Source organism: Lethenteron reissneri, chromosome 39 (genome assembly GCF_015708825.2).
Source record: "Lethenteron reissneri isolate LAM-NWPU_2019-01 chromosome 39, ASM1570882v1, whole genome shotgun sequence".
In the NCBI taxonomy this organism is placed as follows: Eukaryota; Metazoa; Chordata; class Hyperoartia; order Petromyzontiformes; family Petromyzontidae; genus Lethenteron; species Lethenteron reissneri.
This window is the reverse complement of record NC_083817.1, coordinates 8,883,046-8,898,285: the sequence shown is the minus strand read 5'-3', so window position 1 is coordinate 8,898,285 and position 15,240 is coordinate 8,883,046. Positions and strand designations below refer to the sequence as shown.

General features: G+C 45.2%; 1 protein-coding gene across 3 annotated transcripts in view; it reads left to right on the top strand.

Annotated features, from left to right (window-relative positions):
- The window catches only part of LOC133352081 (epidermal growth factor receptor substrate 15-like), an 83,239-nt gene that overhangs the window by 20,852 nt on the left and 47,147 nt on the right, over window positions 1-15,240 (top strand). The window contains exons 5-11 of one of the 3 annotated variants that reach the window (XM_061567829.1): window positions 1,683-1,839; window positions 4,755-4,817; window positions 5,497-5,622; window positions 5,915-5,974; window positions 7,970-8,098; window positions 10,034-10,182; window positions 12,239-12,449. In XM_061567829.1, the coding sequence (XP_061423813.1) occupies window positions 4,773-4,817; window positions 5,497-5,622; window positions 5,915-5,974; window positions 7,970-8,098; window positions 10,034-10,182; window positions 12,239-12,449 (720 nt within the window). In that variant the 5' untranslated portion in view covers window positions 1,683-1,839; window positions 4,755-4,772. The remainder of the gene's footprint in view (window positions 1-1,682; window positions 1,840-4,754; window positions 4,818-5,496; window positions 5,623-5,914; window positions 5,975-7,969; window positions 8,099-10,033; window positions 10,183-12,238; window positions 12,450-15,240) is intronic. The other 2 variants (XM_061567828.1, XM_061567827.1) reach the window with 2 other exon arrangements.

Here is a 15,240-nt window from a genome sequence, read left to right as displayed (position 1 = left end):
CTTAAATGTTGTATGTTCGTGGAGACTTTGTGACACCTGTACTGTGTCAGTAGCATCGATTTTAGTTTTTTTTTAGTAACCAAAGATTTGACCGCTTCTGTGAATAACTTTGCCCTTTTTGGCGGGTGTGTTGGCCCACACCTTTAATGTAAACGCTATAAGGGTGGGCTTGGTGGACTGCACATGGATTATCATGCCACCTGAGTCAATGTACAGTGGTGAGGTGTTTTCAATCGTTGCTCAAGTTTAATTTCAAACTATTACCTACGGATCAGAAACACGGACACTGACAAAGGAAAATGTATCAGAATTGAAAAGAGCACGCAAGGAAGCGTAGATAGAAATGTGCACGCATTGGATTCGCAGTAATACCCCAATTTACATCTCCCCCTTTGACATCGTTTCGCAAATACGCCGTCACTATATTACCACCACTACCTGATTTGCATTGCCTCAACCCTACACTCACGTCGCTGACAACATCGTCCGTCCTTTTTCATTATCCGTCGCCTCTCAGCCTTCGCCTCCACCACCTACCCTGTAAATCGCTTCGATTGACGTCATTTCGATATTCGTCGTCGCACCTTTCAAGAACACATCCCCCCGACAAAAGGGGCATGGGCAGCACAAGTCACTCGAATGGTTGATGACCGGTGGTCGAGACTTGCGATGAAGTGGTGGCCAAATGAGGGGTAATGCCAGAGTACACATCAACTGAAGAGACGGATCGATGAGATCATCTTATGCACAAGCGCTAGATGGATTGTTGCGTCACATCACCGTGATTCAGAATCAGAATATTTATTTGGACTGGAGGAATCCGATGTGCTATAAAGCTCTCTTTTAAAGATGTCCAGTATTGATGATTGATGGTGATGACGTGGGGATGCCTTCATCCAGCAGTAGATCGATCATGGCTGATGATCTTGATGTTTTTTTTTTTTAGTCAGGACATAGCTCAGGGTTAGTGGATCACACGGAGATGTAAGTTGCACGAATCGCCCACCTTTAAAAGCAATCTGGCAACTCGTCGTGAGTAAAACAAGTAGGTTTCCAGCTGACTACATATAAATCGAATAGCTGAGGAACAATGTTGAATTGGCTTAAGACTAATAGTGGTCTTCCTGCGTTTAGAGAGCAAATCATCATAATAATTTAATTCAATATTATCCAGCCAGGTTGTGGTGTTGCGAGAGCGTTCAACTCACAGTTCAAAATGTGCGAATTCAAGTCCTGGCCAGTGCTTGCTGACTTGTTCTAGAATCCAAGGTGATTATCAATGACTCATATAAACCTTCGATGTGGGTGAGACTCTGAGCAAAATAAATGTTGAACATTTGGCATCATGGGAGATCGCTTGACTCGCAAGCAAGAGGAAGGTTTTGAGATTAATTCCTGGTCAGGCGTTGTCAACCTGTCCCATAACTCTCCACGTCTCTAAAATATGTAACCACCCTGTGGGAAGTCGGCAGCGTTGCGTTATCGATAGACTCTCCACTGCCTTGGGAGTGTCAACATCCCACCAGTGGCTGTCGGAGCCGCCAGTGGAGATCGATGCACACCATCATGTTTTCCCTTGCGCAGCGACCCTCTTTGGCTTTTGATGAATAATAAGTACAGTAAAACCTGGAACCAAATGCTCACTTGCTCGTGTGTTGTTTTCTCGCTCGTTGACTGCGCAGCGACGGTATTGACGCACTCAGGCACGCGCATGCTCTCTCTCGACTACGCCTTGCCCCACAGGGCTTTTACGTGGCGCTGAGGCTGGTGGCGTGTGCGCAGAACGCTCTCAATGTCTCCCTGAGCAGCCTCGACTTCCCCGTGCCCGTCCCCAAGTTTGTAAGTCTCGCAAAGCTTTCGCCATCCCATCTCTCACCCACCTGCTGTCTTTTGCCATCGCGTCTCTAACCGCCTGAGACGAGCGTTGTCGTTTGAGAGCAGAGCGGCCGTGGAAAACTGCAGCGTTTCCGGCCCTTAGATTGTTTTGCTCGTTCGTTTGTACGGTCGCTTTGCTGCATGGGCGCTAAGTGTGGTTTGGAACACGCCACTGCGCATGGTTAACCAGTTCTGAAAAATGCTGTTAAAAATAAATGTTGGTAAAAAAAATTGTCGGTTGCTTAATGCCTGATTGATGTGGAATTTGTGTGTGTTTAAAAAAAAAAAAACTTTATTCAGTTTCCAAAACTGTTCCGAAAATTGTTAAGAACATGTTTTCTCTGAGTGAGTTTCTGTTGTTGTAAAACTGGCTTTGCTTTTGTTGGACATGTGGTTTAAATATTCTTGTCTGCGTGTAGTATTCTTACATTTCACTCAATTACATAATGGACTCACATATGTTCGCTTGGCTGCCTCCCTGTTATTGTTCAGTGTTTGTAACAATGAAAGAAGTAAAATAATATTGCCAGTAAAGTTTTGACACATCTCTACTGAAAGCAAGACTGGCTTTTACTCCAATCATGATTGTGAATCTCCTGTCTAAAGTAGCTCCACTCATTTGTCAATAATGCCATGTGGTGTTACAAAGAAAACGTATAATATAGGCGACGTTTCAGGCATCAGTTCTCCTTCACGGCACACCGAGAAGCCGTAGAAGTTGAGTGGTTTCTCTTTGTGTGAGGATTAAGGGCATTTAACCAAAATGCCACCATTAGTATCTTCCTTTTTCCGACAGTGTTAGTTACCAATGTGTTCAGTTTGTTTTGATATTCGCGTACGTGCACCACTTCAAATGCAGCATCATCCAAATAATGTCTTCACGTAACAACTGTCATTAAGTTTAGAGCTGGGAAGATTAGCGGAATAATCGATTAAAAATTAACAGCCACTCTTTGTGGTTCATTACTCAGGTCCCCTTCAGCAGGCCCCCAATTCCATCCTCTTCAAAGTGGGAAATTCCCTAAAAGCCACGTCCAGCACGATACGGCCGCTTAGACCGGTAGACGTCATCATGCGCCACTGATCGCCTCCCGTTCAGTGGCACGCAAGGAAAGGATCAGTCGGGTAATCTGACCGATAATCTGTAGAGTAATCGATTACTTTAACTATGGGAGAGTAATTTCTAATCAAGATATGATCGGCTGGAGGATGCTCAAAGGGATAATAGCAGGACACTACACCTTGGAACATGCCTGTAAATGAAAAGAAAATAGCTTTTGGGTGGGATGTTCCCTAAAGCGAAATACCATATTTCATACACCTTATTGTGCTACATCCAGTCATTGATGACTGCCGCAAAAACCCACTACTCATGAGAAACCAGTTAAAGGGTGTCTCAAACCTGCAGTTGAACTCAGGTTACCGGCTAGGTAACGATGCATCTATTCATTATCTGGGGTGCCGCGATAGTGAGATGTTAACTACCTTGATGGGTATACAGGAGGTCGTTGGTTCGATACCAACCCTGGCATCTGTATATTTGGAGTTTGCATGTTTTCACAGTGGTTATGTGGATTTTTCTCCGTGTACTCCGGTTTTTCTCTCCACATTTAGAAACATGCGTTTTTAGAGTGTTTGGCTGCTATACATTTCCATGAGATAAGCCACTTCATTCAGCTATCGTTTGTGACCAGGTCGCTTTTGAAAATTAGCTAAAAAGCTTAGTGGGCCTTATCTGCTAAAATTAAAATTGTGTACTTTTAGTTTATTCAAGTCGATTCTAAAGCACAACGATACATATTTTGAATCGTGTATGTAAGCAAAGATGAGAGAAATCCCAATGAGAGAGCTAAACTCAGTTTCAAAAATATACACTTGTATAGGATCATCCTCTAAATACTGGCAATTTCATCGAATCGCTGAGTGTTGTGAACCAATCAATTCTCATCTTCAGCAACGTCAGCTCAGTATTCCGATGCGGGCATTATGAGACCCCTGGAGCTATCTGACCACCTTTTTATCTTCATTTGTTGTGAACAACAAATATATTATATTGACCGGTTGTCAGGTGATACAAGTAAGCACACACGTAAGGTGCAAGGTATATTTGCAAGAAAAATATAAGTTATCAGACAAAGGATATATTTTGAAACGTCTCCTGGCCCCTTTAACTCTGTGCTTCCAGTGGAACGTTTTTAAAGACAGGATTAGATCTACTGACTCGTACTTTTGAGATTAAGCACAAGTCTGCAGATTTTTCAAACCATGTTACACCATACCGATTTTTAAAGTGAAAATTGCATACAAAATGTTTTTTTTTACATTTCATACGTTATAAATGTCTTTGAAAACGGATGATATACATCTAGTAAAAGGGTAAAATAATCGGCAGCTTGGCGCTGTAATTCGGCATGTTTGGCAAGTACGGTAAACCCTCGCTTAACTCATGGTGTTCACATAATGCGTTTTTGCTTTAACACGGTTCCTGCATTCAGAAACACTTCGCACAAAGCGGAACGCACACTGTTATAATGCAGAACGTGCACCGTTACAACGCGGTTTCTCAGCGTTCGACCACAAACTCTCTTGAGCTGCGCGGCTGAGCGAAGTGATACAGTACGCAAAATTATACGGTATGCAGAACGATACAGTATGCAGTGGCGGCATACCCTCATCTCAGCTCTTTGTCCCGCCATGGAATGACTGCAGGCTAATTTCATAGTGCAAATGTAATTCAGTAGTAGTAATTATTTGCTCAATGTGGCACTTTTAAGGAACGCATCTAGCGCGTTAAACAAGGAATTGCTGTTTGGGGCTTGGCTCCCACCGTGTGCTGTGTTCCATGTGTGTGTGCGCGTGTGTGTTTCTGCGTCTTGCAGGAGCTCGATAGCCCAGCGATGATAGCTCCTCCTCAAGGCCCCGACATCCCCTGGGCTGTCAAGGTTTGCTTGACATTACTTTACCCCCACCTCAGATTAGTACAGTTGGTTACGTACGGTGTGAAATAAGTTCAGCATACATACTACACTCATTGAAACCTGCAATGTAAAGCTACGAGGGCTCATAGAAAAGTCCTTATCCTGGTGATTCAGTGGTAGGCTGACATATGTGTCCATTATAAACCGGCCAGCTGACTCGGTGGGAGAGCGGACGGCTGGCAATCAGAAGGTTGCTAGTTTAAACTCTGGTTGGGGGTTGACTCATTGTCCCATCATCCCTCCAGCATTGATAAATTAGTACTCAATTTGTAGGGAAGTCACCAGTGGTTGTCATATGATTAGGCCCTCTCCTACCATAGGAATAAGCAATTTACAAATCACTGACTTTTTTTTCAATAACTATGGTGATTAAAATAACTTCGTGTAACTAGTTATTAATGTCTGTCTTTGGAGAGTGATCACCTACTTAAATGGAAATTCACCTTATTATATACAGGACATAGAGTTGACTACAATGTATACATCTCCTTGGAGTGCCTTGCAAAAGAGACGGCTCATGTCTGTGATTTTATCAAAACGGCTGACCGACCGACTAACGATTATATATTTACGATGCAAGCAATTAAAACGCAGTCTTCAAACGATCACTTCTGTTTTCTTCTTCTCCCACCGCACATCGCAGCCGGAAGAGAAGGCCAAGTTTGACAGCATCTACGACAGCCTGAAGCCCCAGAATGGTCTCCTGTCAGGAGAGAAGGTCAAACCTGTGCTGCTCAACTCAAAACTTCCCGTGGAGACGTTGGGCCGGGTGCGTTTTAGGGCACTGTGGTGGCGAGATAACTTCCTTTGCCTGGTATACAGGAGGTCAAGGGTTGTATCCCGAAGGGGGGCGGGGAGGGATTTACAAACTTGCTTTATTGCTTTACCTGCCGTATCTGGCGACACTAAGGATTGCAAGCCCAGAGCGCGTCCTAACTCACTTATTCCAACCGCGGCAGTTTTGCAATACAACACCGACTAAATATTTTTTTGCAAAACTCTCTCATCGCCACCCACGCGTCGCGTTGCAGATTCGCTGATGCGGGGGTTTGTTTCCACAGGTGTGGGATCTGAGCGACATCGACAGAGATGGTTTCCTTGACAGGGATGAGTTTTCCGTGGTGAGTTTTTGTGTAAAGCATATTTCCCCCCCCCCCCCCCCCCCCCATCGAATATGTTCTGCACGGTCCACATTTGGTTGAGAATTTCTTTGCTCTTACCGCAGTGCAGTCAATATCTCTGTGCCAAGGAAGAACAATAATGCTCGCGTTTTGATTCCCTAACACTTTCCACAATATCTGTTGCCTTGCCCAAGCTTGGAAATTGATGTACTAATGCAATTTTAACTTCTATATTTTATTAATAATTTTTAGTGATTTGCTTACCTTTACTATACTTTGCAATCCTATGTTTCTTTTTGTATTGTTTTGTGTTGTAACTTTCTGACCCGCCGCTACTTGACATCTGTGACAGAGTTTCATAGCTCATCAGATTCCTCCAGATAAATAAAGGTTCTGATTATGATTCAATCCGCGTGTGGCCTCCGCAGTATTTCATTTTGGCAACACTGCCTTGACATTGCGCTGCAAAATGCACAGCGAGATGCTTACATTTTTAAATGTCTAGACTGCGTGTAGCAGCAGCCACCCTCCCGCGCCAACTCAAGGGGTCGTTGCGGGTTACAGTTCCCTGTGGCCAACCCTCACTCGACAGCAGCTGTCAATCCTCTGCAGCCAGAAGACCTGTGGCCATTCCCTTGGCCTCCTCCTCCTCCGCCTATCAGCAGCCCCAGCATAGATAACCTGGTGGGCAGCGTGGGCCCTAGAGAATTGAGCCACATGGTCAACATTCCGCAGTTGCCTTTGATGACAAGTACATTGCTTAACCAACTGTCTACTTAATATTCAAAATTATCCATGGTAAGGGGGGGGGGGGAGGTTGCCCCAAATATAACAAAACACATGGACAATGAAAAACATGGTAATAGTTTTTTTTACCCTTTTATCTGGCAACAAAACTGACACCTTTTTTTACAAGGAGTCATGTTTGCATTGACCACAATACCTGCGGTCGGAATGCAAACAAAAAATACAACTCTGATGATGTATGCACTGTCCTTGAAATTGATTGGTCCACACCCGAGACAGCTTTTTTTAGAGCCTAGTCTCACATGGTGTTCGACCAGATGACACCAAAAGGCGTCATAAAAAAAGGTGTCAGTTTTGTTGCCAGATAAAAGGGTAAAAAAACATTTATCATATTTTGCTACTGGCAAAGGAGGTTCCAATGGAATGAAAAACATGTTTACATAAATTAGGTTATAAAACTCATTAATTGCCTGCCTGTTTTGAATGGGGGTTGAGACGTAGAATGTGCCGACTATGTTTTATTATTTTATCACTAGTTTTGATTGTTTTTTAGTATGATTTCTTGCCGACGTGTTTGCGATTGCGTGGGCACACTGTGTCTCACTAACTCAACTTTAAAAGGTGCACACAGTTAATCCACAAGTTGGATAATCTGCCCAGCGATCATGTAGTGTCACTATCGATTAAACTATTCTTATTTTTCAGGAAAGGCCCACTGAGCTATACAGCTCTTTTTCATAAGCGACCTGGCCACAAATGGTAGCTCAACGAAGTGGCTTATCATCATGTGGAAATTTTTAGCAGCCAAATAATCTAAATGCATATTTCTAAACGTGGAGGGAAAAAACGAAGGACCTGGAGAAAAATCCACGCGACCACAGGGAGGTAGTTACAATCTCACCACCGCGGGTCCCGTTCATCTGCCGCCAATGAAGGTCTCCTTTCTGCTCTGCACCTTGAGAGAAGTGCGATGCTCTGATTTGGTGGATTTCATTGATGGCCGTTGTGGCAAAACCTCGTACTCGAATTGTAAATGTTGTGGCTTTACTCTCCAACACACCCGGTGTGCTGAACTAGTAACTAATTGGCCAGTTTTGTTTACGTGACAAACTTACTAATTGGCTGTGGTCAGTGGGTTTAACGACACATTTATATTTACGCGATCTAACCCAAAATAAAACTTGTTTTGCTAATCGGTCGCGAAATCCTGGTTGTTGAACTCATGGGGGTTACGCTTTACGGTTGCAGGCAATGTACCTCGTGTACCGGGCCTTGGAAAAGGAACCCGTTCCACTCGCTCTGCCCATCAAGCTCATCCCTCCGGCCAAGAGGAAACCGGGTCTCGTGTCGTCCGCTTTCGCTCTGCCAAAGGTACAGGTGAGTGCCTGCTCACTGGCGTTTGCATTCACCGCTCTTTTGAAGCTGTATTATATCAGCCGGTGAGGCGCTGTTGACCTTAGCAGCTCTTTTACACGGACGAACACACCCCCAGGCCATCGGCAGCAGCGGTAGTTACGGGACATTGCAGCTACGTAGCGTTAACATAGAGACTCGTGGAGTGACACAGATATTCATAGAGTTACATAGAGATTCATAGACTCACACTCGGCGTTGTTTCAGCTGGTGAGGCCCCATTGAGCTAAGCGACTATTTGACAAGGACGACCGCAGCCCCCCAGACTGTCAGCAGTGACGACTTTTAACATGTCATTTACTCAAAAAGGATTCTGCACTTGGCCGCTGAAATATTTTGTCTTGTCATTGTGACGTATTTACCTGTGAACCCTTTAATGTAAACATAGGCTTTGACTAAAAGCTGTTTCACTTGAAAACTGCCCTCCGTGACTTCTCAAATCCTGGGCGTGTTTAAACATTTGCGGAAATAGCTTTCATCAAGTCCAGTCTCATATAATTTTATGTCTGTAATAAGTTGTTGGCCAAACATTCCCAATGTTGAAAAAGTATTGAGACTCATTGAGGCTTTCCTTGATGGATGAAAGTTACTTTTCTTAATTTACTGAGCCAGTGCTGCAAGTTTGACATGTCTGTGGTAGGGACCAGCATCTCTTCGAACAACTACCAGTTTCGATCCCAGAAAGTGACTCTTTATATGGTCACTCGGATGAGATGATCAGAATTGGACGTCTATTTCCCAAGTAAAGGCCCATTGAGCAACTCAGCCACCATTGATGATGACCTGGATTTGAACTCATGTACATCGAATTGTGCAGCACTCTCCAAGCACAGCGCAACCCAGGCGCAATTACGAAGGAGCAGAGCAAGACGAGATAAAATACAAAACACGCCAAGACTATTTGATTTGTCAATTAAAAGCAGTGCTTACGCTCGTATCAAATTAAATGAATCGTGTGCTTAAGAACAGATCGGTTTTTGATTATTGAACATTTGAAATCAACTTTTCGATAGGTTTGCGGCTGGTACAAACAAGGCAGATGGTAGACGAGACACTGTAGCAACAACAACAACCGCCATTCGCCACTAAGTGGCAGTGACATTAACACGACGCTTGTGCCAGGCCATGTGCACCTTGAGGCCACGTGAAGTGTCGAACGCCCGCTGGCAGGAGGTCACGGGGCAGACCCACGTGCCACGGGTCGACTGACTGAGATGACTGAGATGACTAGCTGATGCACCACCTGTACCCCCTACTGTGCGAGACACTGCAGACGGGTTAAGATAGACGAGGCGGATGGTACAGATTAGACGGAACTGATCGCAGACAGCATAAATGCGACAGTGTGGATGAAATGGATAGTTCAAATGAGGAAGGCAAAAATCTCGGCAGTACAGAGGAGATAAAACAAATAAGACAATACGAATGATAGAGTACAGCATAAACCATTATGCAAACTCCGGTCATCCTCGCAGCGGCTTTTGGCAAGCCATCGAACAAAGAAAGTCGACACATCCTGTGCTTTCAGATGCACTTCTGCGGCTGTCTGGAACGTTTTTCCTTCCGATATTAGGAAGTTACTGGAGCAATGCACTTTTAAATCATCTAGATTTAAAACTAATTTCTTTAGAACTGCTTTTTGTGTTTGGTTTGTTGTCCTTCCCCCGCACTTCCAATTAGCATGGTTGGCCACGTACGATGCGAAAGAAGTTTAACGTACATAAGGCAGTACAAATGAAACAGTACGGGCTGCAACCGAAAATTGCTCTCATTAATTGTGTTGGTAAGAGTGTTTGGGGTGGGGGGGGGAAATCGTTACACACCTAATGAATGCGTTTGTTTAAACATGCATGAGGCATCTCTCGTAATTTATTCATTCCCGTTCGGCCTCTGTGGCAGAGCCAAGCGGTGAGCGCGGCAGAGAGATTCAAGTACGACGAAATGTTCACAAAACTGGACAAGGACGGGGACGGTCAGGTCACGGGCCTGGAGGTCAAGGAGGTGTTTATGAAGACCGGCCTCTCTCCCGCCGTCCTCGCTCAGATCTGGTCAGTGGGCTGTGTCCTTCCAACGCGCCGCGTGTTTGTGATGTGCGGGCGAGCCGGACATAATGCCACTCGTTTTTGTGTCCTGGGACGGGTTACGTTAGTCCGCCCTCGGGGTCCGTTTGTCTTTCACGAGGATGCTTTGCATTTTTAATGAAAATCACAAACCCTCTAAATGGGATCATTCACAAATACCAACTCCAGATACCAATGGCTTTTGGGCGATGTTGGTAATAAAATATAAAAGAAAAGTCACGTTTCAAGCGGGGATTCTGTTGTGCTTTCCGACACGGCCTTGTGTTTGGATGGATTTAATTAGTATTTAATTAACAACAATAACAGCGCCTTCCGATCTGCATAATGAGACGGCGTCACGCAGTGCGTGATGTCGCGAGATGACATCACGCCTCATGGTGTAAGAGGGGAGGAGAGCGCCATGGTGTGTGACGTCATCACCGTGGTTGACAAGGCTTATCCTTTTAGCATTGGGTTGTAATCGCCAAGTTCTAGACAACCCTTTGATAAATTGGGCTGATTTTACATAAGGTCGAGTCCCTAATCGCAACCAAATTTTGCACTTGAGTTTTATTTATATTGCGTCATCTTTACAAGAGCTATCTGGCTCTCCCCAACGGCCAGATGGATAGATAAAGAGAAATATAGGACAGAGCTAACCTCCAACCTTCGTTAATGGAAAGCGTTAATAATTACACGAGAGGGTTTTGAATTTTTGGGTGTTAGCTATTTCGCGAATCGGCACTTGTGTGTGTGCGTGTGCTATAATAGGGGCTTGTAGGTGCATGTGCCTGATGTGTACGTGTATGAGCACGTGCGATTTCTTTTCCTTGCGCAGTTCTTTGTAATGTCGAACCCCCTATCAAATTCGAGGTTCCCCTTAATGACCTGGCTTGGCAGGTTGTTGTAGTGCTTCCCGCTTTGGAGGTGGTTCAAATATATTCGTTTTTAGTTTTTGTTCCCCTGCTCTTTTGAGTGTAGGACGACGGTGCTTCTCGCCATTGAGCCCCACTGGTGGATATTTTCACATTGTGATGGCCAGGGCAATTCGCTGCGTGATACTCCAGCAACCACTGTTGACTTCCCCCAAAATCGGTGCTAGTTTTTTCGACCCTAAAGGGATGATGGGCTGTAATGTAGTGTGTAGTACAGTACTAATGTTGGGGTTGGTGGATTACACACAGAACATCTTGTGCTATAAGACTCCCAACCTGTTCGGTGGTTATGTGGCCAATACCGGCAGTACAGCAAGTAGGTTTTGTGACCTCTCCCCACCCAGCTATGTTTGTTTGAACTCCTTTCTCAGACGGTGAGTTTCAGTTCAACAATTCCATCCCGTGCGTGCCACATTTACCGTGCGAGTTATATTATTTCTCGTGTTTTTCCCATCTGATTTTGTCCATTTCTGTTTGTTCACTTTTTGCTCGATGTAACACTGGCATACAATCGGATTAAATACATTTCGCGGTTCCATGAGTGCACGCGTGAGTCCCCGAGTTTTGCGCCGTGGGACGTTTTATTAAATCGTTTAGATTGAAAAATGTATTTCTTCAGAACTGCTTTTTTTTAGTTTGTTGTCCTTCCACTGTACCGCTGATTAGCACGGTTAGCTACATTCGGTGCTAAATAAATTCTACATACATAAGTAAAATTCTGGGCGTACCCAGTATAAGTGTAATCGTCATTAACCCTTTCCCGTTCTGAGACATCTGCATATTTGAGGGTGGATCCCGTTCACTGCAGAATCTCAGAACGCGAAAACGGTTCAGCGTTCATTTTACTTGGAGTGGCATAGCGCCGTTGTTTTTAAAGACATTGAACTCACCACAGGGAACTTTTAACAACACGACCGTTGCACTCTACGATGGCTGGCGCCACACTGTGCCACACGTCCTTTCGCATGGGCTTGTGTGAGCCTCGGTATACCGATAAGTTATTTTATTTTTTCTTGCAGTTCCATTCCAATGACGTACACGTACGGAAAAGGGTTAAATGTAATGGGGCGTCGTTAACAGGCCTGACATGTTCACGCGTGCACGTGCAGGGCGCTGAGCGACACACGGCAGTGCGGCAAGCTGACGAGGGATCAGTTCGGCATGGCCATGCATCTTGTGCAGGAGAAGATTGGCAGGCGAGCCAGCCTCACCACCGGGACACCGCCCTCTCCGCCGGACCAAGCCACAGCCACGACAGCCGCCACCGCAGCCACGGCCGTCACCACCTCCGCCACCGCCGAGCGGAGACCGTCGCGAACGGTGCGCTGCGCGTGAAATCAACCAACGCTCAAAACCCATACGGGATCTTCAAACGGCTGTGCCGCAACCGCCGCTGCTCGCCTTGACGTAGAAAAGCTATAATTTCGCAGGCCGCGTACGGTTCTCAAGCGAGGGTTCCTGCGCCCTCTCACCCAACCCCAGCTTACGAGGTTGCCACGAATCGTTGCTGGAAGGTAGAGGGGAGGCTACGACTTTATATGATTACCAATCATTGCGCGTGCAGTGTTTCGAGTACATATGTATGGAAATAATTGGTCATCACGACAAGGTGGACCGCATTGTCTTGTGGATTGCAGTTGAGAAACGCTGGTCTAGATCACACAGCTGTCCACGAGTCAAAACCCCAGGGTGGCGAGATGCTAGCTACCTCACTTGGTATGCAGGAGATGGTGTGTTTTATCCCGACCCTGACACCTGTATATTTGGAGTTTGCATGTTCTCCCCGTGGTTGTTTGGATTTTTCTCTGGGTCCTACAGTTTTTAACTCCACATGTAAAATCAACATTTACGTTTAGAATATTTGGCAGCTTTACATTTCCACGAGAAAAGCCACTTCTTTGAGCTATCGTTTGTGGTCAGGTCGCTTCTGAAAATGAGCTATATAGCTCAGTGGGCCTTACCTGGTACAATTTTTTAAAAGTTTATAGTTTTTTCAAATCACATTGGGGAACATAAAACTTTTTTTCTGGTTCAGAGAAGCATTCTCTGCTTAACGAGCGGATGCCCCGCAGTGAATTATGGAGATGGGTTAACACGCGCGGCGTAGACTCTGTGCTGCTATGCTACCAGGAGACAATCGACTGGCAATTGTGTGCACAAACCGTCTTACGCAGGCATGCGATTGTTATCTCCTCGTACGTAGTCAAGTCGAGTCAATTTAAATGTTTTTGCTTAACCAAGTAATGCCTTTCTGGCTCAAATCTGCCACCCAAAGCTCCATCACATGCACAAAAACATAGACAATTCTATACTACAGTGAGAGAGATAAAAACATGATGTTTTTATAGCTGTTTATAACATAGAAATAAAAGCAATTTGTGGCCGTGAGTTGTTGTAGCAGGGGACCCTCTTTTAAAATAGAGGCTAGAGAGACTCGGTGCAGCTTATCATGGATAAATAAATGACATTAGAAATATAACCAAAACATAGGAGCAACCCAGCTGCATGCTTTTCGGGCAAACGCCTACACTACTGGCGTGCCAAGCAGTCACTATAATCATCTTATCTGTCGATTGACATTCTTTGAAGAAAGAAAAATGTTGCCCCAGCTGCCTTCCCATCTTGATGTAATATGTATTATACACTGCTAGTGACAATTTGAATGAGCTGTGAATGTTTCTCGCGGCAGGCCCCAGCCGGTATTTCCAGTTTGCCAGTGCCACAGAAAGCTGACTGAAGTAGTTATCTGATGAGTGGCTTGTTTATCTTTGTTCGGCTCTCATTGGCTGCGTTGGCTACACCTTCACCCAGTGCAAGCGGCTTGTGGGGAGCTACAATCGGAAAAGTGCTGGACCGGTGGCTTGTGCGGGGAGCTCATACTTGTTTCCTTTGTCAGAGCATTGAACTGGTCGTGCAGAGGTTCTGGGATCTCACAATTATTATTATCACGAGTAGATAACCCCTTTTTACTCTGCAATGAATAAGAAACAGCTGTGATTTGCATACTCGCCTAATAATCTAGTGCTCGGAGCACTTCAAGTAATTAGTTTTACGGAATTAAATGCCTCCTCTCTGCCCCCCCCCCCTTCCCGGCTGACTTGAGCGTCTGCTGCCCCCTGTATTTTGGCTTGAGGGCAGTGGGCCAATGTGAACCTCCCTGTGCCTGCTGCTTCAGTCGGGGAGTGGCACCTGCTTTGTCCTCTTTTGCACGCCTTGCACTTTTAATGCGTGGGTCCTCAACTGTATAGTCCTTGGCGCACCCACTATGGGGCTGCAAGCGTCATTATTGGCCTGAGAGAGAGAGGCTAATGGGATAAGCGCAATGCAAATCAGATGTGTACTAATAGAGCCGGGATGGGCAGTACATGGACCTGAAACGTTCCACTGCTTTGTTGCGCAACTGACCGCAGCCACATAAGGCTTTGAAATCGCCCACAAATATTTATTTTTCCATCGCTGCAAGCATCTTGGCTGCACTTATCAGGTACTACAGGGGGGATATTTTCTTCAGGGTGTCTCTTTCTAATTTTAGCTCTCTCGGTCACAGCTTACTGCTGCGAGGATCTCTTTATATTATTTGGGTCTTTCGGTAAAGTAACATACATAGGTTCAAAAAGTAAATAACTCGATTGGACAACGGGAAGGGGACGACATCTTGATGACAAAAGACAGGCGGCGCCTGCTTTTTGTGCAAGCTGATTCCACGGTTTAGGGACCGCGGCGTTTTTCACCTAAACAAAAATATATAATGAATAAGCTGTCCATGATTTTTTTAAATTGCACGAAAGGAGGCAATTCATTGATTATTTGATGCCGATTTTAATAGAGGCATACATTGTCACCGGATCTGAGTGCGTGTGCAAAATTAGGGATTGATTGGACAACGGGGAGTGCACGAAATGTAGATGACAAGATTTGAGCACGACACAGGAGTCAAGTTAAGTAAAACCGTTGAAAAAAAGGAAGTTTTTTGAGCCTGTGATTGAACAGGGGAATGGAGTCGACAGCGTGGGATGGCTGGCAGGAAGGGAGCTCCACACAATGGGGGGAGAGCAGAGTAGAATGAGGTACCTCGTGGTTACAATCAGTGCCTACTCATAGAAAACTTACT